Below are 27,827 nucleotides of genomic sequence, written 5' to 3' on the forward strand. Positions count from 1 at the left end.
TCCTGTCCTGGCAACAGAACAGGTACCTCTCCAGGAAATAGTTGTCTGCGAAATTGGCCATGCTTTTGTGCCTCATTTTTTGTAGAAGAGTGTCAGAAGTACAGGCTCTAGACATCTCTAACAGAATTTTTACTCCAGATGGTGTTACGTTTACTTTGCTTAGACGCACTAAGTGCCATACCAGGTCTATTTCCTACCCTGAGTTTCCAGATTCCCCGAAGCTTTGTGTGGTTCGTTGCCTCAAAGGTTATGGGGAGAAGACGGAGGAGTCCGGAGAAACTATTCAATGGAACAGACACTCGAGTAAAATTCATGCAACTCCCTCCACCATTCAAGACTGCATTTAAATCATTTCGGCTTTGTCTTAATAAAAAACATGTATCAATGAAATAATCACAGTTTCTCTGTAGATGTGTAAAACACAAAACATATTCCCAGTATGTAATGTCAGTGCTGTTTAGGAACGCCTATCAAGACTTTTTATCCCCACGTATCTCTAACCTGAACTGCTGATGCCCTTGTGTACAATATGTACTGCTCTGTACACTGTTTGCAAGAAAGGCTGACACACTCTAATAAATACTTTAGAAACACAATACTTTAAGCACAGGAAAACTCTTGGACCGGGCATCAGTCTCAAATTTACCTTTGGAACCAGGTAAGGCAACACCACGCGGCTCTTCACTGCCATAACCTGCTTGAGTCCATCCAAAGCAAATTCACAGTGCAATTCGTCATCCTAAAGGAAGAAAGTGCAAGGGTCGATGAGCATCAGTAGAGAATGAAAAAGTAAAATGAACAAAATAGATAGTGGGGGGTTTCAGGAGTGCTGAATCAAAGCCTGTACACTGATGTGCTCAGCATATGAGAAAATACTGAGTGAACAAAAGAAGGCTCTTGCTGAGAGTGCAGAGATACTTCTTAAGGTTACAAAAGTAAGTACAGTGCCGAAAGCATTACATCAGAAAAAAAAAATCGTAATTCTTGTATAATCTGATCTTCACGGCCTATCTCAAGTTTATCACCTCCAACCTCCTGTGATTACACACTTTCTAACTCCTTTCAATAATCCTTTTATAACCCTAATTATTGCCATTGCATACGTCATAGAACTCTATCTTTACCTTATTCTTTCCTCTAGCAACTCTTACCACAAGAAGTGTCATTTCCCAGCCCCATCTTCATCCTTTCTCCATTTAGCCTATCTTCAAGTATCCCATCATCTGGTGAAACACAATTCCACTTAATCAAACCTTGGGCGAACCCCGGTTTTGGCTATTTTACCCAGAACTGAAATCCCATTGTAGCAATTGCAAGTTACAGAACAACCACTAAAGCTATAACTTGTAATTCATCTTCTGGCACCACTACCCACTATTCTTCCTGGCTCCAATACACCCTATTCTTCTCTGCCCATTTGCAACTATCAAATCATTCGCTTGCTACAATCTTTCAGCCAATCCATCCTTCTGATGCTAAATTACTGATCTTTGTTTCCTTCACAACACCTTCCTTGACTCAATCTATCCCCCTCAAAATCACTTGCAGAAATGAAATCCCACAACTCAACCTAGAGCTAGTCTACTTTTCCCGGACCCTTTCTGCAGTTGTCTAAATCACCCCCTGAAACTAGCCACACTCTCAGGCATCAAAGTATTCAACTTTTGAAGATGTGGTTCCTAATAAAGGTTACTCCATAATTTCCTCTGAGGTTACTGGTCTCAAAAACCTTCTCCTAACCCATTGAGTGGTACTAAAACCATCTTTGAATTTATATCTAGCTCATGCAGCTTACAAAATGAACAATACTGGAAGTTAGGCAAGACGGGATACCCGAATCATGATTATACAAAACTCAACGTCAAACATTTGCCATGCATTTCCTCATAGAACCATCACAAGTTTGGTTCCTTACCAGCTGCTCTAGCAGGAAAGGCAGGATATCTTCAAGGGCTTGGAAACCAATGGTAGAATGCAGCTGTTCAAATGTTTTAGCTGCTGCCTCTCTGACCTCTTCCAGGGGGTCACACAAAGCCTTTCGTACGGTGGGAACCAAGGATTCTGAGAAAAACATTACCTGCAGGAGTAAAGTCAACATGACTAATTACACAGTAATGTACACAGTACACAGTGGCATGGATGTATGTGGGATGGATGTCAAAGCAGCCAGTAACTATGAGAAGATATAAATAACCACCCTCTTTTTTTGTTACACAATCTGTCACAGGTAGGTCGTGTAAGAAAGTGGCTTGGCCCTGTATATACTGGATCAAAGTAAGGTACAGTGTGGTATGGTAATCTTTATTGCTTAATTAATTAAAATTTTAGCAATCTGTACAAAGAAACACATGTTTAGAACGATTTCTTATTCCATTTAAAAACTGAAGCTCTATATTCTTAGGAAATATATAAACAATGCAAACGACAAAAATAAAAAAATAAAGAAAAAAATAAAGAAAAAATAAAAGGGTAGTAAGGTGACGGGTGCTACTTGGGGGAGTCCACCCATTAAAAGTCAGTTACAAGCTTGGTTGATTTGGCCATTAAAGCTGTTCGCGCATGGTCGATGAATTTGGCGAAGTTGGCCATATGCTTCACAGTGTCCAGCAGGTATAATTGGGAAACAGCCTCTTCTGCCGTCCGTACTCCTATTTGGAGGAGGATAGGTCTTAGATGGATTCTACGAGCTGACAGGAGGACAGGGCAGCATAATAGAATGTGAGATAAGGATTCCCGCTTGTAATGACAGAGGCGACATTCCGTGATCTCTGGTCCAGCTTTGACGGATGGGTATAGCTGTTTTAAGGGGAGCGCATGCAGTCTTGCAGCCAGGATCCTTTGAAGGGCTTGCCTGCCCACCGACTGTACCAGATGTGGTTTTAGACCATTTAAAATATGCGGGGAGCTTTGAGATTCGTGGAAGCCTCTGATCGTCAAGGCTTCAATATCCAGGTTTCGTGAGCGAGTTCTTACTTGTTTTCTCATAACTGCTTTTATGTTTGTGTATGTTATTATGTTGGGATCCCAGTTTTCTATTGCTAGTTCCAGGTGCTCTTTAGCTAAAGTCAGCCAGTCCGACCAGGGGTTACCAGATTTTGTGAATATTTTATTTATTACTTGCTTCATCGAATTCTCTGGAGCTGCTGTCGTTAAATAAAAATATTTTGCCATGCTTGCCAGTTCTTCCAGGGATTGTCGAGTAAGGTTAAATTGAAGGCGAATTAGAGTATTTCTTGTACATGCTGGTAGACAAAATAGCTTTTTATATGCTGCGCAGTTGATCTTTTCGAGGTCTTGCCACAGTTTTCCTGGAAACGCCTGTATACTGTAATTGACGGAGGGTAGTAGTTTTGCTTTCAGGACCCGTTGGATTGCCGTGGTGGTCGGGCTTTCCAAGGTTGCGTTTAATTTGCAAATTGCATAGGTTACCATTTTCGCTTTCTGCATGAGCTTGAGTCGATGAACGTGAGAGGCCTGCCGGTTTCACTAAGCCATACTCCAAGGTAATTATATGCTTGAGTGGTAGATAACGTGAGCGATCCCAGTCTCCATTTTGTTAATTTCTTGTTTGGGTATCTGCCAAAAATCAGTATTTTGGATTTTGATTGGTTTGCCACCAGTTTGTTTTTGGCGTTATAGTTTGCTAGTGCAGTTAGCCCCTTTTGAAGGCCGACTTTGGTATGGTCCAATAGGACCAGATCGTCAGCATACTGCATCAATTGAAGTCTGGTTTCCCCGATCTTCGGAGTCACCAGATTTGCTCCCTTAAGAGCTTTGCCCAAATCAGCTGTATATAAATTAAATATGAGCGGGGCAAGTACACACCCCTGCTTTAGGCCTTGATCTGTGCCAATTTTTTCCGTGGCTGATTGGCTCGAAAGTTTGACTCTTACCCACGTCTGGGTGTACAGGGATCTGATGGCTTGTAGAAGTTTCGGGCAGATGTTCCAACCTGCCAGTTTGCTCCATAGGATGTTCCGGTCGACACCGTCGAAAGCTGCTGTGTAGTCAATAAAACAGGCAAAAAGAGGCTGGGCACCCTGGGCCGTTGATTGTTGAGCGAGATATGAGAGGACTATGATGTTATCTATGGTTGAGCCTCCCGGGCGGAACCCCGTTTGGTGGAGGGGGAGCAAGTTTTCCTTAGTTGCCCAGTTTGTTAGTTCTGTAAGGAGAGAGCTTGCATATGCTTTACCTTCCACATCCAGTAGGGCAATCATTCGATAGTTCTTAGGATCGGTGCATGCCCCTTTTTTGTGGATTGGGTGTAGCAGGGATCCCCTCCAGGAGTCCGGGACGTCCATCATAAGTCTGCACTCCGCATACAGCTGGCTCAGGCTCTCGGTCCAAAAGTCGATGTCTTCTCTGAAGAGTGAGCCAGGCAAGCCGTTTGGTCCAGGTGCCCCATTGGGGCGTATTTTTTTCAAGATTGCTCTCAGAGCCTTATTTCCAGCTGGTGTGGCATTGGCAAGGAGGGGCGTTGATTCAGTTAATTCGTCAATTAGCAGTTCATCAAGAGAGGATTTTTTACTTGAGTTTGTTTCCGGGTTGTTAGTGTAGAGGGATTTTACGTGGGCTACCCACGCACTCGCATCAATCGAATTCTCTCTATTGCAAGACCCATGGCTGAGTTTGTTTATATGCTGCCAAAATTCTTGTGACTTGCAAGGAGCGAGCAGTTTGAAGATCGTCAACCATTTTTGCTCAGTTGCTTCACGTTTCACTTGCCAGACGATTTTTTTGTGAGCCTTGGCCACCTCCTGTAAATCCTTTTTAGGTCTCGGCAACGAGAACTATTGTCGCCGAGTAAGCTCGCAAGGGAGTACAGAGCGGTGCACGAGCCGACCAGGGTCTGTGGACGCGCACACACAAAGGCAGGCAGGCAGGCACACACCAGACACACACAGACAGACACACGCACACACACACACACACACACACACACACACACCCTCCCTCCCTCTCTGCCCACTCCCTCTCTGCCCCCCCCCCCTACCCCCACTCACCGGGCTCTTTCCCTCTGCAGCGGGTCAGTCACGGCAGCAGGCAGGCTCGGGTGTCTTCTCCGGCGATCTTCAGCTGATGTGCACGCTCACGCTGCGTCTCCTGCGCGCCCACCACGCTGTTCCGCGCCCGTTGATCCTCAGCTTGTGATTACTACTCCTTCTAACCCGGATTCTAAATTACTATTTCTTGGTTCTCTAACTCCACTCTGTTGATTCGTAACAAACTGATATTCAGCACATTTCACAGTCTCGCTTTTGCTTCTCTTTGCTTCGGACTATAGAGTTTTAGAAAGTGTGGTGGAAGATTCCATGATATCAGTGGTGTGCACAGTGCAGAGTGAGTGTGCAGAGTGCAGAGTAGTGAGTGCAGAGTAGTGAGTGCAGAGTAGTGAGTGCAGAGTAGTGAGTGCAGAGTAGTGAGTGCAGAGTAGTGAGTGCAGAGTGCAGAGTAGTGAGTGCAGAGTAGTGAGTAGTGAGTGCAGACTAGTGAGTAGTGAGTGCAGACTAGTGAGTAGTGAGTGCAGACTAGTGAGTAGTGAGTGCAGACTAGTGAGTAGTGAGTGCAGACTAGTGAGTGCAGACTAGTGAGTAGTGAGTGCAGAGTAGTGAGTAGTGAGTGCAGAGTAGTGAGTAGTGAGTGCAGAGTAGTGAGTGCAGAGTAGTGAGTAGTGAGTGCAGAGTAGTGAGTAGTGAGTGCAGAGTAGTGAGTGCAGAGTAGTGAGTGCAGAGTAGTGAGTGCAGAGTAGTGAGTGCAGAGTAGTGAGTGCAGAGTAGTGAGTAGTGAGTGCAGAGTAGTGAGTGCAGAGTAGTGAGTAGTGAGTGCAGAGTAGTGAGTGCAGAGTAGTGAGTGCAGAGTAGTGAGTGCAGAGTAGTGAATGCAGAGTAGTGAGTAGTGAGTGCAGAGTAGTGAGTGCGGAGTAGTGAGTGCAGAGTAGTGAGTGCAGAGTAGTGAGTGCAGAGTAGTGAGTGCAGAGTAGTGAGTGCAGAGTAGTGAGTGCAGAGTAGTGAGTGCAGAGTAGTGAGTGCAGAGTAGTGAGTGCAGAGTAGTGAGTAGTGAGTGCAGAGTAGTGAGTAGTGAGTGCAGAGTAGTGAGTAGTGAGTGCAGAGTAGTGAGTAGTGAGTGTGCAGAGTAGTGAGTAGTGAGTGCAGAGTAGTGAGTGCAAAGTAGTGAGTAGTGAGTGCAGAGTAGTGAGTAGTGAGTGCAGAGTAGTGAGTGCAGAGTAGTGAGTAGTGAGTGCGGAGTAGTGAGTGCGGAGTAGTGAGTGCAGAGTAGTGAGTGCAGAGTAGTGAGTGCAGAGTAGTGAGTGCAGAGTAGTGAGTGCAGAGTAGTGAGTGCAGAGTAGTGAGTGCAGAGTAGTGAGTGCAGAGTAGTGAGTGCAGAGTAGTGAGTGCAGAGTAGTGAGTGCAGAGTAGTGAGTGCAGAGTAGTGAGTGCAGAGTAGTGAGTGCAGAGTAGTGAGTAGTGAGTGCAGAGTAGTGAGTAGTGAGTGCAGAGTAGTGAGTAGTGAGTGTGCAGAGTAGTGAGTAGTGAGTGCAGAGTAGTGAGTGCAAAGTAGTGAGTAGTGAGTGCAGAGTAGTGAGTAGTGAGTGCAGAGTAGTGAGTGCAGAGTAGTGAGTGCAGAGTAGTGAGTAGTGAGTGCAGAGTAGTGAGTAGTGAGTGCAGAGTAGTGAGTGCAGAGTAGTGAGTGCAGAGTAGTGAGTGCAGAGTAGTGAGTGCAGAGTAGTGAGTGCAGAGTAGTGAGTGCAGAGTAGTGAGTGCAGAGTAGTGAGTAGTGAGTGCAGAGTAGTGAGTGCAGAGTAGTGAGTAGTGAGTGCAGAGTAGTGAGTAGTGAGTGCAGAGTAGTGAGTAGTGAGTGCAGAGTAGTGAGTAGTGAGTGCAGAGTAGTGAGTAGTGAGTGCAGAGTAGTGAGTAGTGAGTGCAGAGTAGTGAGTGCAGAGTAGTGAGTGCAGAGTAGTGAGTAGTGAGTGCAGATTAGTGAGTAGTGAGTGCAGAGTAGTGAGTGCAGAGTAGTGAGTAGTGAGTGCAGAGTAGTGAGTAGTGAGTGCAGAGTAGTGAGTGCAGAGTAGTGAGTGCAGAGTAGTGAGTAGTGAGTGCAGATTAGTGAGTAGTGAGTGCAGAGTAGTGAGTGCAGAGTAGTGAGTGCAGAGTAGTGAGTAGTGAGTGCAGAGTAGTGAGTAGTGAGTGCAGAGTAGTGAGTAGTGAGTGTGCAGAGTAGTGAGTAGTGAGTGCAGAGTAGTGAGTGCAGAGTAGTGAGTGCAGAGTGCAGAGTAGTGAGTGCAGAGTGCAGAGTAGTGAGTGAGTGCAGAGTAGTGAGTGCAGAGTAGTGAGTAGTGAGTGCAGAGTAGTGAGTGCAGAGTAGTGAGTGCAGAGTAGTGAGTGCAGAGTAGTGAGTGCAGAGTAGTGAGTGCAGAATGCAGAGTAGTGAGTGCAGAGTAGTGAGTAGTGAGTGCAGAGTAGTGAGTGCAGAGTAGTGAGTAGTGAGTGCAGAGTAGTGAGTAGTGAGTGCAGAGTAGTGAGTGGTGAGTAGTGAGTGCAGAGTAGTGAGTGCAGAGTAGTGAGTGCAGAGTAGTGAGTGCAGAGTAGTGAGTGCAGAGTAGTGAGTAGTGAGTGCAGAGTAGTGAGTAGTGAGTGCAGATTAGTGACTAGTGAGTGCAGATTAGTGAGTAGTGAGTGCAGAGTAGTGAGTGCAGAGTAGTGAGTAGTGAGTGCAGAGTAGTGAGTAGTGAGTGCAGAGTAGTGAGTGCAGAGTGCAGAGTAGTGAGTGCAGAGTAGTGAGTGCAGAGTAGTGAGTGCAGAGTGCAGAGTAGTGAGTGCAGAGTAGTGAGTGCAGAGTGCAGAGTAGTGAGTGCAGAGTAGTGAGTGCAGAGTGCAGAGTAGTGAGTGCAGAGTAGTGAGTGCAGAGTAGTGAGTGCAGAGTAGTGAGTGCAGAGTAGTGAGTGCAGAGTAGTGAGTGCAGTGCAGTGCAGGTATGTGCAGTGCAGGTATGTGCAGTGCAGGTGAGTGCAGTGCAGTGCAGGTGAGTGCAGTGCAGTGCAGGTGAGTGCAGTGCAGTGCAGGTGAGTGCAGTGCAGGTGAGTGCAGTGCAGGTGAGTGCAGTGCAGGTGAGTGCAGTGCAGTGCAGGTGAGTGCAGTGCAGTGCAGGTGAGTGCAGTGCAGGTGAGCGCAGTTCAGTGCAGGTGAGTGCAGTGGAGTGCAGGTGAGTGCAGTGGAGTGCAGGTGAGTGCAGTGGAGTGCAGGTGAGTGCAGGTGAGTGCAGTGATGTGCAGGTGAGTGCAGTGGAGTGCAGTGGAGTGCAGTGCAGGCGAGTGCAGTGGAGTGCAGTGCAGGTGAGTGCAGTGGAGTGCAGTGCAGGTGAGTGCAGTGGAGTGCAGTGCAGGTGAGTGCAGTGGAGTGCAGTGCAGGTGAGTGCAGTGCAGTGCAGGAGAGTGCAGGTGAGTGCAGTGCAGGTGAGTGCAGTGCAGGTGAGTGCAGTGCAGGTGAGTGCAGTGCAGGTGAGTGCAGTGCAGTGCAGGTGAGTGCAGTGCAGGTGAGTGCAGTGCAGGTGAGTGCAGTGCAGGTGAGTGCAGTGCAGGTGAGTGCAGTGCAGGTGAGTGCAGTGCAGGTGAGTGCAGTGCAGTGCAGTGTAGTGCAGGTGAGTGGAGTGGAGTGCAGGTGAGTGGAGTGGAGTGCAGGTGAGTGCAGTGGAGTGCAGTGCAGGTGAGTGCAGTGGAGTGCAGTGCAGGTGAGTGCAGTGCAGGAGAGTGCAGGTGAGTGCAGTGCAGGTGAGTGCAGTGCAGGTGAGTGCAGTGCAGTGTAGTGCAGGTGAGTGTAGTGCAGTGCAGGTGAGTGCAGTGCAGGTGAGTGCAGTGCAGGTGAGTGCAGTGCAGTGCAGGTGAGTGCAGTGCAGGTGAGTGCAGTGGAGTGGAGTGCAGGTGAGTGCAGTGCAGGTGAGTGCAGTGCAGTGCAGGCGAGTGCCGTGCAGTGGAGTGCATGCGAGTGCAGTGCAGGTGAGTGTAGTGCAGGTGAGTGCAGTGCAGGTGAGTGCAGTGGAGTGCAGTGCAGTGGAGTGCAGAGCAGTGGAGTGCAGTGGAGTGCAGTGCAGGTGAGTGCAGTGCAGGTGAGTGCAGTGCAGGTGAGTGGAGTGCAGTGCAGGTGAGTGCAGTGCAGGTGAGTGCAGGTGAGTGCAGTGCAGGTGAGTGCAGGTGAGTGCAGTGCAGGTCAGTGCAGTGCAGTGCAGGTCAGTGCAGGTCAGTGCAGTGCAGTGCAGGTGAGTGCAGTGCAGGTGAGTGCAGTGCAGGTGAGTGCAGTGCAGTGCAGTGCAGGTGAGTGAAGTGCAGGTGAGTGCAGTGCAGGTGAGTGCAGTGCAGGTGAGTGCAGTGCAGGTGAGTGCAGTGCAGGTGTGTGCAGTGCAGGTGTGTGCAGTGCAGGTGTGTGCAGTGCAGGTGTGTGCAGTGCAGGTGAGTGCAGTGCAGGTGAGTGTAGTGCAGTGCAGGTGAGTGCAGTGCAGGTGAGTGCAGTGCAGTGGAGTGCAGGTGAGTGCAGTGCAGTGCAGGTGAGTGCAGTGCAGGTGAGTGCAGGTGAGTGCAGTGCAGGTGAGTGCAGTGCGTGCAGTGCATGCAGTGCAGGTGAGTGCAGTGCAGGTGAGTGCAGTGCAGGTGAGTGCAGTGCAGGTGAGTGCAGTGCAGGTGAGTGCAGTGCAGTGCAGAGCAGTGCAGGCGAGTGCAGTACAGGCGAGTGCAGTGCAGGTGAGTGCAGTGCAGGTGAGTGCAGTGCAGTGCAGGTGAGTGCAGTGCAGGTGAGTGCAGTGCAGGTCAGTGCAGTGCAGTGCAGGTGAGTGCAGTGCAGTGCAGGTGAGTGCAGTGCAGGTGAGTGCAGTGCAGGTGAGTGCAGTGCAGGTGAGTGCAGTGCAGTGCAGGTGAGTGCAGTGCAGGTGAGTGCAGTGCAGGTGAGTGCAGTGCAGGTGAGTGCAGTGCAGTGCAGGTGAGTGCAGTGCAGTGCAGGTGAGTGCAGTGCAGGTGAGTGCAGTGCAGGTGAGTGCAGGTGAGTGCAGTGCAGGTGAGTGCAGTGCAGTGCAAGTGAGTGCAGTGCAGGTGAGTGCAGTGCAGGTGAGTGCAGTGCAGGTGAGTGCAGTGCAGGTGAGTGCAGTGCAGTGCAGTGCAGGTGAGTGCAGTGCAGTGCAGGTGAGTTCAGTGCAGGTGAGTGCAGTGCAGTGCAGGTGAGTGCAGTGCAGGTGAGTGCAGTGCAGTGCAGGTGAGTGCAGTGCAGGTGAGTGCAGTGCAGTGCAGGTGAGTGCAGTGCAGGTGAGTGCAGTTGAGTGCAGTGCAGGTGAGTGCAGTGCAGGTGAGTGCAGTTGAGTGCAGTGCAGGTGAGTGCAGTGCAGTGCTGGTGAGTGCAGTTGAGTGCCGAGTGGTGTGTATTGACAATGTAAATGACAATGCCATTTATTTATGATTTAAAGAAAAAAAAATGTCATGAGCAATGCCAATAGCTCTACCTTTAATGATGCCGCGACCATTGCATTGTAAATGCTTGTTTTCGATTAGCGATCCGGTTGCCCTGTAGGCCCTGCGTTTGGAATTGAGCACTTTTTTGGAACCCTTTATTGCAGGATGGAATCCCAGTTTGTATACGGTGTTGTCAAGTGCTCTTTGATTAGTGTTCCCTCGGAGCTGTTGGGCAAGATCATATGCCAGGACACCCCATTCTCCAATTCTTCCCTGGTCCTTATGGTCAGTCTGCCACCCTTTCCAGGAAGATTTCCATTCGGCAAACTAATGGGTCGGGAGCAGTCCCCATTTGATTCTTTTGGGCAGTTTATATAGTTCATCTCCATTTGAGGATCCTATATGTTGAATAGGCTGTCTAAAGTTTGCGCTCATGGACAGCTCTAACAAAAGAGCAGCGTGATCGCTGTCAGTCCGAGGTTGGACGGTGTAACGTGTCATATGCTTTTGTAAGTATTCGCGTAATAAGATGTAGTCAATTGTTGTTTGATTATTAAAGGTAGGGGGTATCAATACTGTTGGTTTGTTCTTCATGGAGATTTGGTGTGTTGTTCCCAATTTATAGGCTCGCATTAGGGCATTGAGTTTTCTTGTGTTTCCGCTATGGTGTTTTTCGTCGGTAGGGTGCCCTATGTCGTGCAGGTTAAAGTCGCCTAAAATAATTGGATCCATGGCCGCATAACGTACCAATAGGTTTTCGATCTGTTGTAGCAGGTCGGAGAATTTATCGTTTGGATTCGACCCGTGGTAGTTGTAATAAATGTTTATGAGAAGAATTGTAGTCTGGCCCTTGGGCGTTATTAAGCCTTTCAAGATCCCGGCCAAAAACATGTCTGAATCATGCTGTATTACTTCAAAGTTCACTCGTAATGCATGTCTAATGTAAGTTGAAATACCCCCTGATGGTCTCCCAAAGATAATTATCTTTTTTGCGGGTTTAAAATATTCAGCGTAGTTACGTAATGGTGTTGCTGAGATGGCCCATGTTTCCTGAACACAAACAATGTCTGCTCCAACCATAAGAGCTACAGCGTCGGAGCTTTGCAGGGCTTTATGTAACCCGTTCACATTCCAGGACATTATGTTGATGGTTGGATTGTTTAGTTGACAGGTTTTGGAATTTGCTCGAGCTGTGTGGTATCTGGGCTCTTGGTCGAAGCTGATGATGTATGAAGCAGGTACGATGCACCAACTAATGTCCTGCGTGTTCATTTTTGTGGGCGGCGGGTTATTTAACGGAGGCCCTATGATGATATTAGGAAGTGGAGTTTAAAGCCTGGGCCAGTCAAGACCAGTCTTTAGGGCCCTGCCCCAATATTGAGCAGGATCGATGACCACCTGCTGTGTGTTTAAAAATTTGTATTGAATTACTGACCAACTCGGTTGCTTGTGTGCCTCCTAGTGAACCATGTAAGATAGATCCGCAGGCGGATGGGGTTAAACGAATGGTGTGCGTGGTTTTCCTCTCCTTCGGATATTCGTCTCCCTGTTGTCTGTTTTTTCCTTTCAAGATTTCCGGGTATTTCATCGATGGTGGGGTTTTTATTTTTATTCCCCAGTTGTCCAGCTGTGTTTTGTGTCCCTTCAGGGCCTTCGCCATGTTGGAATTGGTGAAGGTTATCTCGGTTGTTTCATTTTGTTTGTTAGGCCCTGGGCCAACAAAGGTCACCCTCTCAATGTCCGTTGATTTTATGCTCTCCAGACCTGAAATATTTTTGCAGAGTTTCAAGAGGTTCCCTCTGTTGAGGATGTCCCAGCTCCCTTGCGAGTTATATTCTGAATATAACCATACTTTATGATTTTCTGACTCAGAGTCTAGTGATTGAGGGGGATTAATTGTGTTTAATGGCGCCGTGGAAGCTACAATGGGTTCTCTTGGGTTATGAGTGTAGTTAGCCCCTGGGACCCTTTCCTCGTCAGTCCCTTTTGTTCTTGTGGCATGAGTATACTGAGTAGGCCCAGAGGCGGTCGTGTGTTCCCCCTGAAATCGATCGCCTTTATTTCTTGCTTGGGTGGAGGTTTGTTCCCCTTGTGCTTTGGATGTTAGTTCCAGCGGGCGGCCCTTATCAGCATTTATATCAATCAAGTCTGTTTTTAGACTGTTATAGTCCTCAGCATATTGAGCCGGCATGGTCGGTGCTTGATTCGGTTGGCTACGTGGCACGGGAGCTCTGTCGATTAAAGTTTCGGGCAGATTTTCCCTGGGGGCGTCTGTTAAACTTCTGTTGGCCATTCTTATGGTAGATGTTTCATTTGTTTGTTTTTGAATGTCTTTATTTTGATCTATCGGGCTTAAGCCCCGGCCCTTCTCCTGCTCCATGTTCGATGCTTTGTGCGCCTTGTTTGCAGGTGTGAACCAGTGATCAATTTTCTCTTTTGCATAAGTTTTATCTTTTTTTGCTTTGTTGAATTTTTTCAATTTTTTCTTATTTTTCCTTGATAAGGGTTGTTGGGCTGGAAGTGGTGGTGTTAAGTCGTCCAAGGTGCTGGAGCTGGTGTTAATTGTTTGGTTAGGTTGAGGGTGTGAGTTTGAGTTCAGAAGGTTGAGGCTCCGTTGGCTGTTTGTTTCATAATTGGTATTGCTGGGGGTTTCTTTGGATCTCTCTGGACTGTTCCAGGTAATCTTTGAGCATTGGTTTGGAGGCAAATTGATCTGAGAGTTTGATATTTTCGTCCTATTCACCTCTTGCTTAAGATCCATGACTAGGGTGTTCATTATTTCCGGGAGTTATTCCAGGGAGTGCAGTATCGGGGAGCACCCACAGTCCGTAGTTTTCATCGTTATTTCTGTGTCCGCCTGCGCTCTGCGTATTAAGGAGTTTAGGTGTTCCAATTTTAAGTCCACTCCAGAGATAGAGCTTGCTATTGACTGCAAAATGTTTATTTGGATGTCTAATTTGTCGGCATGCATTAATGCCGCATTTCCCATTGATATCAAGGCCTTGTTAATTACCGCAAGGTAGTTTTCTATCCTTTGTGAGGCCAGAGTGGATTCCCAGACTGGCAAGTGTGCAATCGAGGTTGTTATACTTTCCTCCAGCCCGGGAACCGAATATTCATTTCCTTGGGGTCTCGCCTCTACGTCTTCTACCCCCAGGTTGGTGGGCGTCTGCGGGGTTGTTGGGGTTGTCGGATAGCCCGGGGATGCCCCAGTGGTTTTAGAGTGGGCAGAGATTTCTGTTTTAATATAGAGTTGTTTATTTAGTTCTCTACCCCCTGGGACAGCGGTGTCTAATTGTGGTTCTGGTGGTACGTCAGGAGAGCTTTCAAGAGCCAGAGTGTGAGCTCCTAAATCATTAGCTCCGATTGGGTTATGCTCCTTTGGGGATTCTTCAATTTGTTTCGTCATGCCTTTAATTATCAGGATGCTTGGCGAGAGAGGGACTGCTAGTGGGGAGTTATGATTAGGTGTGGCCTTTTCAGCACTGCCTGCAGATTTGTTGACATTAGAACAGTGAATGGCCGGCCTGCAGACTGCAGGGGATGTGTGGATTGATTCTCCATGAGCTGGAAGGTTGCTGACCACAGGAGATGCCGGGATTTAGCAGGAGCAGGTTTGAGGTTCGACAGGCCTGTAGGGTCCGGGCAAAGTCAGTTGGTGTTGTCCTCTTGTTAGCAGCTGCACGGCAGGTCTTCTTTCTTGTTGTTCTTCTTCTTGTTTCAAAATCGGGTTCTGAGGAAGGAAGGTTCAGGGTGCCACTAAATACTAAATTTAGGGGCGTTACAGGTAGGGCAAGGGCAGGAACCAATGGGTCTCTGTCCTGGGGCGAGTACACCCCCTATCCTGCCACTCTCCAGTGTGAGGGGGGCAGGAGCCTAGCTCTGATTGGGTAGGGCTTCTCAATCTCAAAATGGTAAGAGCTTTACCTCACCTCCCCCACCTAAGGGGTGGGGTTGGCAGAGGTTGGCACACCCCCTTTCCTTCCTTTGTTTTTCCCGCTTGTCTTCCCGCCAGAGTGGGGGTCAGAACCGGTGGGGGCAAGTTGCTGAGTACAGCAAGTGACCTGGAGAGGCTCACAGAGGCCTTTGAAGACTCCCTGCCCATCCTGGGGGAGGAGACCTAGCACCTCGTCCCAGGATGTGCATTGTTGCAGGCCCCAGAGAGCGAAGGGCTCTCTACCCAGCGGTCCAGCAACATGTCTGCTGGGTGGCAGCCTCTCAGTCCAGACACAGGATGTGGGTTGGTTTCTGGGGGCAACCCTAAGTTGCCCACTGTCGTGCATTGTACATTTAATCCCACACTGGCATCAGTGCGGGTTTAATGTGCTGAGAAGTGCTTCTCAGTCTTCAGTGTAGCCATTATGGTGCTGTGGAGTTCGTAATGACAACCTCCTAGCACCATATACTCTTAATTGCAACACTGCACTTACAGTGCCCAGGAATGGCCCTGGGTACTGTAGGGGCACAGGGCTCATGCACCTGTGCCCACACCACTGGCATAGTGCACCCAGCTAGAGGGGTGACTCAGGTATGCCAGGACAGTGTGTTTGTGGGCATGGCACACAGGGATGTAGGCCATGTCGACTCTCTGTTTAGTTCTGCCTCAAGACACTCAGCCTGCAAAGGCAGTGTGTGTGTGTCAGGGCACAGGGCCTCTAAGGGTAGCACAATAAGTTCTGCTGCCCTTAGGAGCATTCTCTGGTCACAGTGCCCTGGGTACCTAGGGTACCATTTACCAGGGGCTGACCTGTGGCCAGAGATGCCAAATTGGTTTAGGCTTCAATGCAGTTTTAGGGAAGGAACACATGCCCTGGGTACCCGATAGGCAGGAACCCAGGGCACACTCAGTCAAACAAAGTACATCAGCAATTCAGCAAAAAGTGGGAGCATACCATGCAAGAAAGATGGTACTTTCTCACAGGTGGTGGCAGGCCCATGGAGTGGATAGAGAAAGAGAAAGGAGATGCTATAGTCAGCATGTCAACAGGTGGGGACCCCCTGCATGTCCAATCCACAGTCACACACGCTGTGTCAACCGCCATGAGTCAGCACACTCAACGCCCACTGCCAACTTTACAGGAGGATGGCAGCCAATGAATACAGCTCCTCAATGCAGTCCCCCATCTGTCTTCGCTGCCATTTTATCAAAGTACTTGTCCCATTTTGGTTGCCTCTCCCCGCTGTGGCAGAAGTGAGCGCCAGGCCTTGATCTTGGCTGTCGTCCATTTCAAAAGGTCTCTAAGCCACAAGGAAAATAGGGGTTGGGGGGGGGGGGTTGTGGTGGACATCCACACAATTGTTAAGCAGTGTTTTAACAGGATATACGCCAGGTACACAAACCTTGTGACATATTTGTTCTTGCTTGCAAGGGGATGTTGGACTCAACAAACAGTGCGGGGGATCCAACTGTAGGGGACGTCCCATAATGTCCTTTAATGTAGCCATCAGCGTCCGACTGATATCCCCCAATTTCGGGGCAGTTTTATACCAAATGGTAGAAGTCTGCCTCTTGACATATACACCGTGGGCATTTCAGGCCCACCACCGGGAATATGCAGTGTAGGCATTTGGGAGTAAGATATATCTTGTGTAGGTAGATGAACATGTGATTTTGAAACATGGGTTCCTATAAACAGTACAGACCTAGACCTGCTCCAGGGCAAGGGCCCACTGACTATCCATGAGCTCTTGCTTGAGAAGGAGGGCCCATTTATTCCTTAGATAAAAACCCACCCTCTTATGCAAATACGTATTCATTCCCTCTGAGAAGTGTTTTTACACTTGTAGGGTGAGCATCTGAGGCAGCAGCAGATTGCAGTGAAAAGCCTACGGAAAGGCTGATCCAAGAGTGGAAGGATGCTTAAGTGACACTGTGGGGGAAAAGTTGCTAGAATAAAAGGGGAAGGAAGAAATGTTGATAAAGATGAAGGGGAGAGGTTAGAAAACAACAAACACAACAGTGTGTAGATACTAATTCAGAATGCTAAGAAAGCAAGCACAACACAAAACAAAGGTGAAATTACTTAGTGTGTCTGTCTAGGAGGTGGGTGTTTATAACAGAAGGAGGCATAGTTCCCCTTACACAAAGACTGGATTAGCGAAACCCTTTCCCTATACTATTCAGGTGCCGCAATGAGACTGAGATTGGGGTCTAAAAAAGATAGATACATTTCATAGGTTAAAAATCAACAAATGCCAAACTACTCTTCACAATGCCATTGAAATATTTACTTTAATCTTGAGCTAACACAAAATTTGGCTAAAACACATACTTATTATATCTCGGATGGCATAACTGATGAACTCAAATGAAACTATCCTCCCTCTTACACTTACCGCATCCCTACTGGTAGACTTCATGATCTCGCTCAACCCGATGCACACCCCCTGCCTTTCATCTCTCTTATCGGATCGTAAGCCTTCTTCCAAGATGGGGATGATTTCTGGTAGAATTTTTTCTCCAAGTTTACGGACAAGATCCCCAAGTGTCCTCGCTGCAATCTTCAGTGAAAGAAAACATAACAAGCATGATTTCCATGGTCAGCGTTAATGATACCACTGTTCTTACATGTCTACTGTGTTCCACATCGGGTTAAACATCGTGTTTATATGTAAGAGGAGCAGTTACACTTGTGTTGACTTATCACACATATGAAAATAATGTTAGAGCCCACACTTGAATATTACACACTAATGTCACCGTAAATCACTGAATACTCAAGCCGCTACTGCTCAACAGAGCAAGGAAATGTCAGTGTTATTTCCATTGCTGATCTGCTCAGCTGTGGTTATGTTGTCACGTGTGGCTGGAGTGGCACTTACAGTAGGCAGAGCAGTGCACATGTTGATGAACATAAGGAAAACTTATAACAGGTCTTCTTCAATAAACCTTAATTAGAAGGATATGTAGCAACCATGATGCACTTGGAAAAAAAGTTTGTGGTTCAGATTAAGTCAAATAGCAGTACCAAAGATTTTTTTTTTAAACTTTCGTTATTGTTGCATATCAATTGTCTTTCACAAGATTTGAAATGGGCATTTTGTGTTTCCCAATTAACATGGCTAAGCATCCCCAAACCTCCAGCACTATTACAATCTCATGCCTAAGAATTTTTAGCACAATAAATTGCCCAAATCACTCAAATCATATTCCTGCCTTACCGTCTTTGCAGTTTGTACCTCTGATCATCAGGTACATAAAAATAATGACAAATGGAGGCCAGATATCTTTATGCTGTGACTTTGGAATCACTTTCTTAAATTATTTGTGTTTCCCAATTAACATGGCTAAGCATCCCCAAACCTCCAGCACTATTACATTCTCATGCCTAAGGATTTGTAGCACATTAAATTGCCCAAATCACTCAAATCATATTCCTGCCTTACCGTCTTTGCAGTTTGTACCTCTGATCATCAGGTACATAACAATAATAACAAATGGAGGCCAGATATCTTTATGCTGTGACTTTGGAATCACTTTCTTAAATTATTATTCTTTTAGGTCATGACATTTTGTGAGTTGGAATAACTAGTAGTTAGAAAGTGTAACAGCTTTCTTATTCTAACACACTGCAACTTTATGTTTTGCTTAAGTATAGCCAAGTAAACCAACCTTCTCCAGACTTTCGGAATCTAATGGAGATCCCTTTCTATCCCCATCTCCACCATTGTTTGATGACCTGGATGGCCGCCTCCCTAAATGCCCACATGGTACAGATGTACCACGCAAGATGCATAAAATCTGGGTCTTCCATGACACATCTGTTAAACTTTCCAGGGTTTTCCTGGTACATATTTTGGAGCCCTCGAGGGGTACGGTATATCTCATGCAAGTATTTGAAATGCAATAGCTGTGTTTTATCTACCTGCACAAATACTTCCATCTGCAATTCGTTCCTATTTCACCCTTCAGTTTCTCTCAAGAGGTTCTCAAAGTTCCCATCTCTGATTTATAAAGTGGAGAAATGAGTTTCCCCTTTTATAATACAATATAAATATATAAAATATCTTTGTATTTTGAAGTTTCCTGGAGTCACAAAACTAACTCCATCAAGGAACTAAGTAAGTCTCAAACGCTGCATGCAGGACATTAATATCCACATTAGAACATAACAGGGGCCCCAGGAATGTCCATACAAAGTAGGGAAAGCGTATGCTATGCCCAGCCCAATTTTACCCGTCAGCCTTTTCCAGGCCCAACTGACCAAGCTCCATCTACTGACCCCTTTCCTAGCCATCGTTACTTTGCCGATTATGCCTCTGGCCACTCTAGTCAGATGAGCTGGTGCGCTTTCACTTGTACGTGAGAAGGGCTATTACTCCTAATACCAGTCTCAATCTTGCATGCATGTTTTGCTGAAGTATGACATTTTGCTGTGAGTAGTGGGAGATGCCGTGCAGCACGCTTTTACTTTATTTCCAAAGATATGCTTTTTAAACTGTGCAGCGAATCACCCAATTGGTTGTGGCTCAGTACCTTTCGCTTAATGAGGGCTACCCCAACTGCTGGGCGTGACATTATTAAAGGAGAACAGTGGTCATTCCCATACGGGGGGCCTTGGGCTTATTTCACCCCAAGTGTTTTCTGGATTTTAAAAAAATTGCCAGGATTGAGACAGTGTAATCATTTTATAGATAAGGCTAAGATTGGTTCGCATTCCACAATTATGTTGCTAAAATATGTCACAAAAGAGTGTCCTTGGAGAGCTCTGAATGTTCTCATTGAATGTATCATTCCAAAGGATTCAATGGGGGTCTTAACAGGAGTAGCATCAGGGTGAACTCACCGTTCTCTTGTCTGCACAAGTGCTAGCCAGGAACCCCAGCAAAAGGCCAAAGAGTGTTGGAAGAATTTCCCGCAGCGTACGAGGTGTGTTTGACACCACAATCTTCCAGACGTGAAGAGAGGCTTGCCGTACCACCAGCTGGGTGTCTGATCGCCCCATGTACAATCCAGCAAGTACTCGGTTCCTGCGCTCGGCTCCCAGAGCACCAACAATGGCCTGAAAGAAAGGAGTAAAACCTATTTCACAAACCTGTCCTTTGAAACTACTGGCATGATGGACAGAGGCTGGGGCTTAATGATGAAAAATACCAAGAAGAGGACTAAGTACAGTGTGTGCACAGCGACAATGAAGGATGGGGTTGGCAGAAAAGCAAAGCAAAGGCAGGGTGAAAAGATTGACTCAAGAACTGTCAAAGACTGGGACTGGCTGAAGAACAGTCAGAGAGGGGGACAGGCCATGGGATCATCAAACCAACGGACGAGTTAAAGGATTGACAGAGGCCACCGTGAAGGACAAATAATCAAAAGGGAGGGATCACTTGTCCTGCGTGAACCAGGGTATGCAGGAGATCGAACAACGGTGTCTCCAAATTAAACCCTCATGCACGTGTAGGGTAGCGTGGTAAGCGGTATATCTTGATTCTCCGCTCTTCAGACACGTGTGTCACCGTGAAGGACAGACAGGGGCCACCGTGAAGGACGGACAGGGGTCACCGTGAAGGACGGACAGGGGTCACCGTGAAGGACGGACAGGGGCCACCGTGAAGGATGGACAGGGGCCCGGACCGGGGACCCAGTGTTGGACGGACCGGGGACCCAGTGTTGGACGGACCGGGGACCCAGTGTTGGACGGACCGGGGACCCAGTGTTGGACGGACCGGGGACCCAGTGTTGGACGGACCGGGGACCCAGTGTTGGACGGACGGGGGACACAAGACGGACGGGGGACACAGTGTTGGACAGACAGGGGCCACAGTGTTGGACAGACAGGGGCCACAGTGTTGGACAGACAGGGGCCACAGTGTTGGACAGACAGGGGCCACAGTGTTGGACAGACAGGGGCCACAGTGTTGGACAGACAGGGGCCACAGTGTTGGACAGACAGGGGCCACAGTGTTGGACAGACAGGGGCCACAGTGTTGGACAGACAGGGGCCACAGTGTTGGACAGACAGGGGCCACCGCGAAGGACAGACAGGGGCCACCGCGAAGGACAGACAGGGGCCACCGTGAAGGACAGACAGGGGCCACCGCGAAGGACAGACAGGGGCCACCGTGAAGGACAGACAGGGGCCACCGTGAAGGACAGACAGGGGCCACCGTGAAGGACAGACAGGGGCCACCGTGAAGGACAGACAGGGGCCACCGTGAAGGACAGACAGGGGCCACCGTGAAGGACAGACAGGGGCCACCGTGAAGGACAGACAGGGGCCACCGTGAAGGACAGACAAGGGCCACCGTGAAGGACAGACAAGGGCCACAGTGAAGGACAGACAAGGGCCACCATGAAGGACAGACAAGGGCAACCATGAAGGACAGACAAGGGCCACCATGAAGGACAAACAAGGGCCACCGTGAAGGACAGACAAGGGCCACCGTGAAGGACAGACAAGGGCCACCGTGAAGGACAGACAAGGGCCATTGTGAAGGACGACAAGGGCCATTGTGAAGGACGGACAAGGGCCATTGTGAAGGACGGACAGGGGCCATTGTGAAGGACGGACAGGGGCCATTGTGAAGGACGGACAGGGGCCCCCGTCAAGGACGGACAGGGGCTACCTTGAAGGATGGACAGGGGCCACTATGAAGGAAGGACCAGGCCACCGTGATGGACAGACATGGGCCACCATGGCGGACAGACATGGGCCACAGTGTAGGAAAGACTGGGCCATAGTGAAGGACAGACAGGAGCCATAGTGTCAAGCAGAAAGAGTATGCAGCGTTAAAAAGACAGGAGAAACAATGTCGCAAACACAGGAGACACAATGTCATACCGACAGAGGGACACAGTGAAGGATCGGCAAGGTGACACAAAGAGGGATAAGCATGGGACACATTGAAGAGCAAACATGGGGGAACAATGAAAAAAGGGAGAAGAGGGCACAGCAACAGATTGGCAGGGAGCACAGTTACGGAGCAAGTAAACTAACTTACCTTTTATTTCTTAAGGGAACTTGGATGGTGGGTTTATTCTTTGTGCGGATCATTGTGCCTCATGATGCATGCTTAGCTCACAAAATGCCTTTAATAACACTATGTGGAATCCTTCACCTTTGCTTGCATGTAAGTTAAAAAAAATTCCACTATTATCACCCACATACTATGACCAAATGATCCAACATTCCTCACCTTAGTAGACTGGGCTGTTCCAAAGTTGTCATCCTCTGAGGCAGTTTCCGTTGTCATCTTTCCAGAGACTCCAGAAATGTGGAACAGGAGATCACCAAGAAGCTGGACAGAGCTGAATCTAAGTACACAAAAATACAAGAAAATAGCAATCACACCAAGTTACAAACCATCATTTACTAGAATGAACAATAAAATAGGATCTAAGGGTTCAGAAAGCAAAACATTATTTAACCGTAACCATCTGTTTTCAGCGTGTAGTGCTGTAGATCCACCTGCTATGCATGCTCCTTCCATCTAGGGTTGGGGGTGGATGCTGCCAGTTGTTTTTCTTCAAAGCAGAGGTTTTGGTTCTAGTAGACTCACAATACCTCCCCTGAAACTCTCAATGCAACACAACAGATACCACGGTAGATGGCATTTTTCAAATACAGGCAAGAATAACAATAAGTAGCGATGCAAAGCAGTTATGCCTTTGTGTACTTTTGTATTAATATGTATTTCAAAAGATGATTAACCACTTAATATCATACTGCGGAGTCTCCTCTAGGGAAGTGGGTGAGAGAGCATGGGATTCTAGAGCATTACAAACAGCTAATTAATTGTTACAGATAAGTAATGATTTCAATTTGCAGCGTGGGCTGCTTTAGATCTCATGCCTTGATAGAATGTAATAGCAGTACGCTTCTCCCGAAAGATGTTTGGAAAAAGGTTTAAAGTAAAGTTTTTTGGCATGAAAGTCCACACAGTAATTTCTGGTGAAAGTGTGGATCATACATAATGTCGCAGCTTTACAGATACCAGCAAGAGGATTGTAGCCTAGGAAAGCCATGGTGGTTCTTTCCTTTTTTTTCAATCAGAATATGCCCTACACAAGGAGCTTAGTGTGCGTTTGGCATTTACGTAGCAAACTTGAATACATTTGACAATTTATCTGAAGAGGTCACTTAGGTAACTGGCTTCTTTGAGGTGGGGCAAGCCAAAAACTATAAATAGATGCTTGGTCTTCCTAGTAGATTTGGTATGGTCAATTTGGCACATAAAGGCTTTCTTAACATTTAAAGTATGTAAAGCCCTTTCCACAAACAACTGTGGTCAGGGGAAAAAGCTTGGTACATCAATAATTTGATGGACATAGAAAGGGAGGGGACCTTAAGCAGAATAAGATTTGTTCCAAGGACGACCTTATCTGTGTGCCCTCTACTGTGAGGGATTGCTGTTTCACTAACTATGTAGATACGTGAGTGGAATAAGGAATTACAATGTCCATGTAAGGAACTGCAGTGGTGAAGAGTCTCAGCTCAAATGCTGGCTTCTGTGATCAATGCAAGGATAATATTCAGGGCCCATGAAGGGACTGATGGCGTCTAAGGAGAGATTACCCTCTTAAAGCCTTACATAAAGGCGTTGGTAGCAGTTATTTTTAAGACTGGTTGGTGTTCTCGGTTTTGTAGGGAAGCTGCTACAGTGGTTTAGTGTACCATTTTGAAGAGTAGGCAAGCCCTGCCTCTTATCAGTGTAACAAGTAATAGATGATATCTTGTACCGAGGTATGTAAGGCGGCTTACAGATATTTTTACATTAGTGAACACTTGTTTCTTTCTGCAATGTAGCACGCCATTGTAAATGGCTTTCAGACTGCCTTAAGAATTTGCATCAACATTTCTGGAAGCTCCAGGTACCTAAATTCTAAGACTTCTTGTGTCAGGGTCAGTCTGGATCTGGGCGCTGATATGGTGGAACAGGTTTGATGGCTCTCTTTTGAAACAATGCCTGCACTTCTTGCTACAGCTTCCTTTGGTGATCTTGTCTAACTATGTTCCAGCATGGTGGAAAATTTGATGTTGCAGTACAGAACTCCAGGTGATAAACTTGGGCAACGATGGAGAATACCCACTTGTTTAAGGTAATTTCCTCCACATACGATGGTATAATCTTAGGTGTTACTCAACAGCTGTTGAGCGGTTGAAGGATGCATGGAATGTCACTGCTCAGACGCAGAGTAGCCATTGCTTGGAGACTATCTGCCTTCACAACGGCTGGCTGCTGTAGATGGGGTCTTGTGGCACTGCTTTTTTTCTGAACATTAAGCGTCGCAACTCCAGGTTTTTACAGGGTCTTTCAAGTTTCCTTTAGGACATTTGAGCATGCTCTTTAACATAGGCAGAAACTGAACATAATACTCACTTTTTGCCAGAGCCTCAGTGAGAAGGAAGCCTTTTTCTCTACCACGTCAAGTTGGATCTTGAGATGGCCTGCCACATGCTGGATCACTGTGTGATATGCTGCAGGAATTGACATGTGGGGAATGCTTGATGGGACAGGGCTCCAAAGAAGAGTCAATGACGCTGCAGGAGGCATTGAGAAGCCCACAGTGGGAAAAGCCAAGGTGGGCTTCAAGTCTGGAGGGTCTGAAGACCACATTGACACAGTTGGCCCACTTCAGCTAGTGCTTGGCAGCTCAGGTGTAGTAGTGCTTTCTGGCATCTAGTTCTTGCGGTCTTGGAGCCTCACAGTCTTTGGTACCTGCAAGATGTATGGGAACATCTCCGCTACTCCACAAGAGTACATGGTTCCTAGGTGAAGTGCTGGCAGGTCTCTCAGGCTTTGGAGATACAGCAGCTGCAGGACAAGTCGTCTTCTGGTGCAATTGTTGAAGTCAGCGGGCAGGTTGGCAGGGTTGGTGCCAAGTCAGTTGCTCGGTCTTCTGTTCTTGCTCTTTGCGACTCTTCACGTCAGGCTTCTTTCAGGTCACAGGGTATGATTTTCTGGTGCCAGGGGCTCCCCTAAATATTAGGGGAGTGTAGGTTAGTAGCAAATGGGCTACCTACGCCTGGGGTCACAACAGCCGCTATACAAACACTACCTGTGGAAAGTGGCAGAGTTCCTAAGTTTGCCATCACCAAGATGGCCAACTCTGAAAAGTTGTGCCCACTTCAGGTTAGGCCACCTTAGAGGTACTAGCCTGGGGGCAGGCACGCCTAGCTTACTAGCTAATTTGCCCACCTGTCCAGGTGCCAAAGGGCTCTAGATAAAGAAGGTTAGCTTAATCTCTTGAATGGGCAGACAGATTCATATTTCAAAGGAGGTAGATTCTTTGAGGGGGGAGTAAGGTGGTGAACATCCTCTGTAGGAGAGTAGGATCTGCTTACTATGGTTACCTCCTCTTTTTGCTGGTGTTTCACTGTTTTTCGACTTTAGTCTGGCTGGGGCCCTGCTTTTCAGGACCCCAGCCTAGCTGCTTCCTCTCTAAAATGATTGCATGTACTTTAGGTACACTCCAGATTGGTTCCTGGGTTACCCTTGCGAGTCCCTAGCATATGGTACCTTTAGGTACTAAGGGCATGGGAACCCCAGAGGCCTACCAGAGGCTGAAGCATGTATTATGCCACCCTTGGGAAGCCTTCCAAAATGGCACCACAGGTCTGCTGCTGCAGCCTAGGTAAGGTGGTGCATGCCCTCCTTACTAAGATATAGGCTACCTATATCTACCTTTAATCACACGCACATATAAACCTATAAGTCACTCCTATGGCAGGCCTTATCAATACTGAAGGCAGAGTGCTTGGTTTTGTGTGAGAGGGTGCCCATGCATGTGCTGGGCCCCTCTGCAGCTTTCGGAGCCTATTCTCTGAGGATGTTCTGTGATGCAGCCAGACCATATACTCTTAAGTGCATTATAACCTCGGGGTGAATGCTAACTTTGGAATGGCTGCATGGAAACATGTCATGTTTGGTGTCAAACACTTTGGAATCCTACCCGCCAGTCCTGGCGGCAGGGGTAGAATTCAACCCTTCTAGAGGGAGAGACATGTACAAACTGGTCTGACCGGTAATAGTTTAAAAGAGCCCTGACATCACAAAATGGATGCCACAGACACGGATCTGACCTCCTACTGCTGGACGAAACTCCGGCAGGGGAGGCCTGGAGAATAGGTTTCCTGTCACAGGGAGGTGTAACCACCTCCCAGACAGCCTTTAGTTTATTGGGGCTGGGTGAGTGCATTCAGAGAATGCTTTTCAGACAGTGCTGGGGGCACACTTGATGTCCCTGTGCATACCCCAGTTCAAACCGGTTGCAGGGGCGCTCAGCCCCTCCTCTGGCGCGTAACAGGATAAAGGGAAAGGGGTGTAACCATCCCTCTCCCCAGACCCTCCCATAGGTGGGTCCCCAGGGTATGTCCAACCCCCTAACTTAGTATAAGTATGAGACCCAAGTCCTTAGGCCTTCAGATTACACCTGAACAAAACTCTGCAACATACATCCTGGAACTTCGACATTCTACACAACTAGAAGACTGAAGAATCTCCCTTGGGGTCAAGTAATGGCTCCCACGTTCAAACAGGCACCAAGAAGCATCTTTACGGTCTGCATTTCTGAGGCTCCCACCGGACCCCGAAGTATTTGCGACTCAAGACTTCCAGACTTCTCAGAGGCCGACACGAGATCCCAGCAAAGCTGAGACCCGCAGCCCCCACGAGTGACGTGGGACTGGAGCTCCTGGACACCGTGCAGATTTGCAAGTGCATCGACTTACCGAGTTTTTCCGAACTTGTGCATTGGGCTACTTGTAGTCCAAGCCCCGAGCACCATCTGCACCAAAGATTGTGGGTCTACACTCCACAAGTGTTCCGTGAGCCCGCTTCTAGCAATTCTGCTCGATGCCCTTTCGTGATCCCTGGTCTGTCGACTGATGGGTCCCCACGAAGGTAACTCTTCTTTCCTTTGGGCTTCCCTGGTTGCATCAGACATGCCCTGACTCCCTACCAAGAGGTGAGTCCCTCAGACCTTGCTGGTCTGCACCTAAGCCAATCTTTGCTTTCTGCATGGGTTGCTGTTGCCAAGGCTTGTTGGGTCTAATCCGGAAACCGTCACCGCAGCTCTCAACATCCTTCGTGGGTAGCTCGAATCCAGCTCCTGGTCATCCTCGACGCCTCCTGGTCCTCGTGGCTAAAGAGTCAAGCTTCACCTTCTTCACCTGAAATCACCCGACATTGGTGGGCATCTTCCCAACGCCTTCCTGTTCACTGGCAAGTGACCTAGACTCTGTCCCCTCTGCTTTCAGGTTCTTCACATCTCCGATCCACCCGGACACTTTCCACTTGGAAGCCAGCAGCACTTTGCAGCAGCTCTACATTGAAATAGACGACGAAACTCCACACGAAAAGACACTTATGCACCCGGCTCCAATGGGTGAGGTAACTCGAGTACTCTGGTGCTCCCGTGGGTGTTGACTCTAGAACCTCCTAGTTCTAAAGGGGTTTGCTCCAAGTCCTGTTCTAAGTGTCCTTAATCTTTAAAATTCCAACCGCGACTTTCCCCATAGAAGTTAATGGTGATTTGCTGCTGTGTGTAGACACTGCACGCGTCCCCTGTGTCACCACCTTGGGTGGTTCATGGTGGCCCAGCGGTTCTAAAGGCTATATGCCTTGTATCTATGTCAGTCGTGGTTCTTAATATATGGTTTGGTACGCCCCTAGGGCTCAACGTATATTGTGCTAATTTACTGTATGCTAAATAGGTTTACTGAATGTACTTTTGCCTCATAAAGAGACTAGAGGGATGTGTGTGTGTGTGTGTGTGTGTGTGTGTGTGTGTGTGTGTGTGTGTATATATGTGTGTATATATATATATATATAATGGCTCCAAATCCCAAAAAAATACCCAACCGGGTTGATTAGGACAAAAAGCACTCCCAAGCACGACAGTTGCTTTCAGCAGGGGTAGGTTTATTTCGATAGACGCGTTTCTGGAGATGGAACTCCCTTCATCAGTATTTACATCAGTGCAACCAAAAACTGAATCCTTATCTATGTTTCTCGATCTAGTCTTTTCACTAAAAAATCAGTCTCCAGTACAGAAGGCAAATTTCGCATGATCACTTCCTACTCTGCGGACTCCCACAAATTGCGTGAGGTATTGGCCAAACATTGGCATATTCTAAAAGCAGACCCAATTATTGGCTCTGATATACCAAACATGCCATTAATTACATACAGGAAGGCGAGATCACTACGCGACCAAGTGGTTCATAGCTACCTTCGACCCATTGAGAAGCGACAGGGCACGCTGAAGGAAGCCCAGGGCTTCTTTCCGTGTGGAAAGTGCAAGGCCTGCTCTGCAAGTAAAAGAACCTTGTACTATGAGGTCCCGGGACATAACAGAGGGAAGAAGATCAGTAAATTCATGTCTTGTCACTCCGATCATGCAGTTTATTGCCTAGTATGTCCTTGCATGTTGAGATATGTGGGAAGTACGATCAATCCT

The 27,827-nt window shown here is 47.7% G+C and overlaps 1 protein-coding gene across 2 annotated transcripts in view; it reads right to left on the reverse strand.

The window, feature by feature from the left end:
• GCN1 (GCN1 activator of EIF2AK4) overlaps positions 1-27,827 on the reverse strand; it is a 728,660-nt gene that overhangs the window by 176,563 nt on the left and 524,270 nt on the right. For both annotated transcript variants that reach the window (XM_078667658.1, XM_078667659.1), the window contains exons 43-47: positions 21,563-21,680; positions 19,216-19,431; positions 16,766-16,930; positions 1,916-2,077; positions 647-739 (exon numbers count right to left, since the gene is read on the reverse strand). In XM_078667658.1, coding sequence (XP_078523784.1) covers positions 647-739; positions 1,916-2,077; positions 16,766-16,930; positions 19,216-19,431; positions 21,563-21,680 — 754 coding nt within the window. The remainder of the gene's footprint in view (positions 1-646; positions 740-1,915; positions 2,078-16,765; positions 16,931-19,215; positions 19,432-21,562; positions 21,681-27,827) is intronic.

The sequence above is a fragment of the Lissotriton helveticus genome, chromosome 11 (genome assembly GCF_964261635.1).
Source record: "Lissotriton helveticus chromosome 11, aLisHel1.1, whole genome shotgun sequence".
NCBI lineage: Eukaryota > Metazoa > Chordata > Amphibia > Caudata > Salamandridae > Lissotriton > Lissotriton helveticus.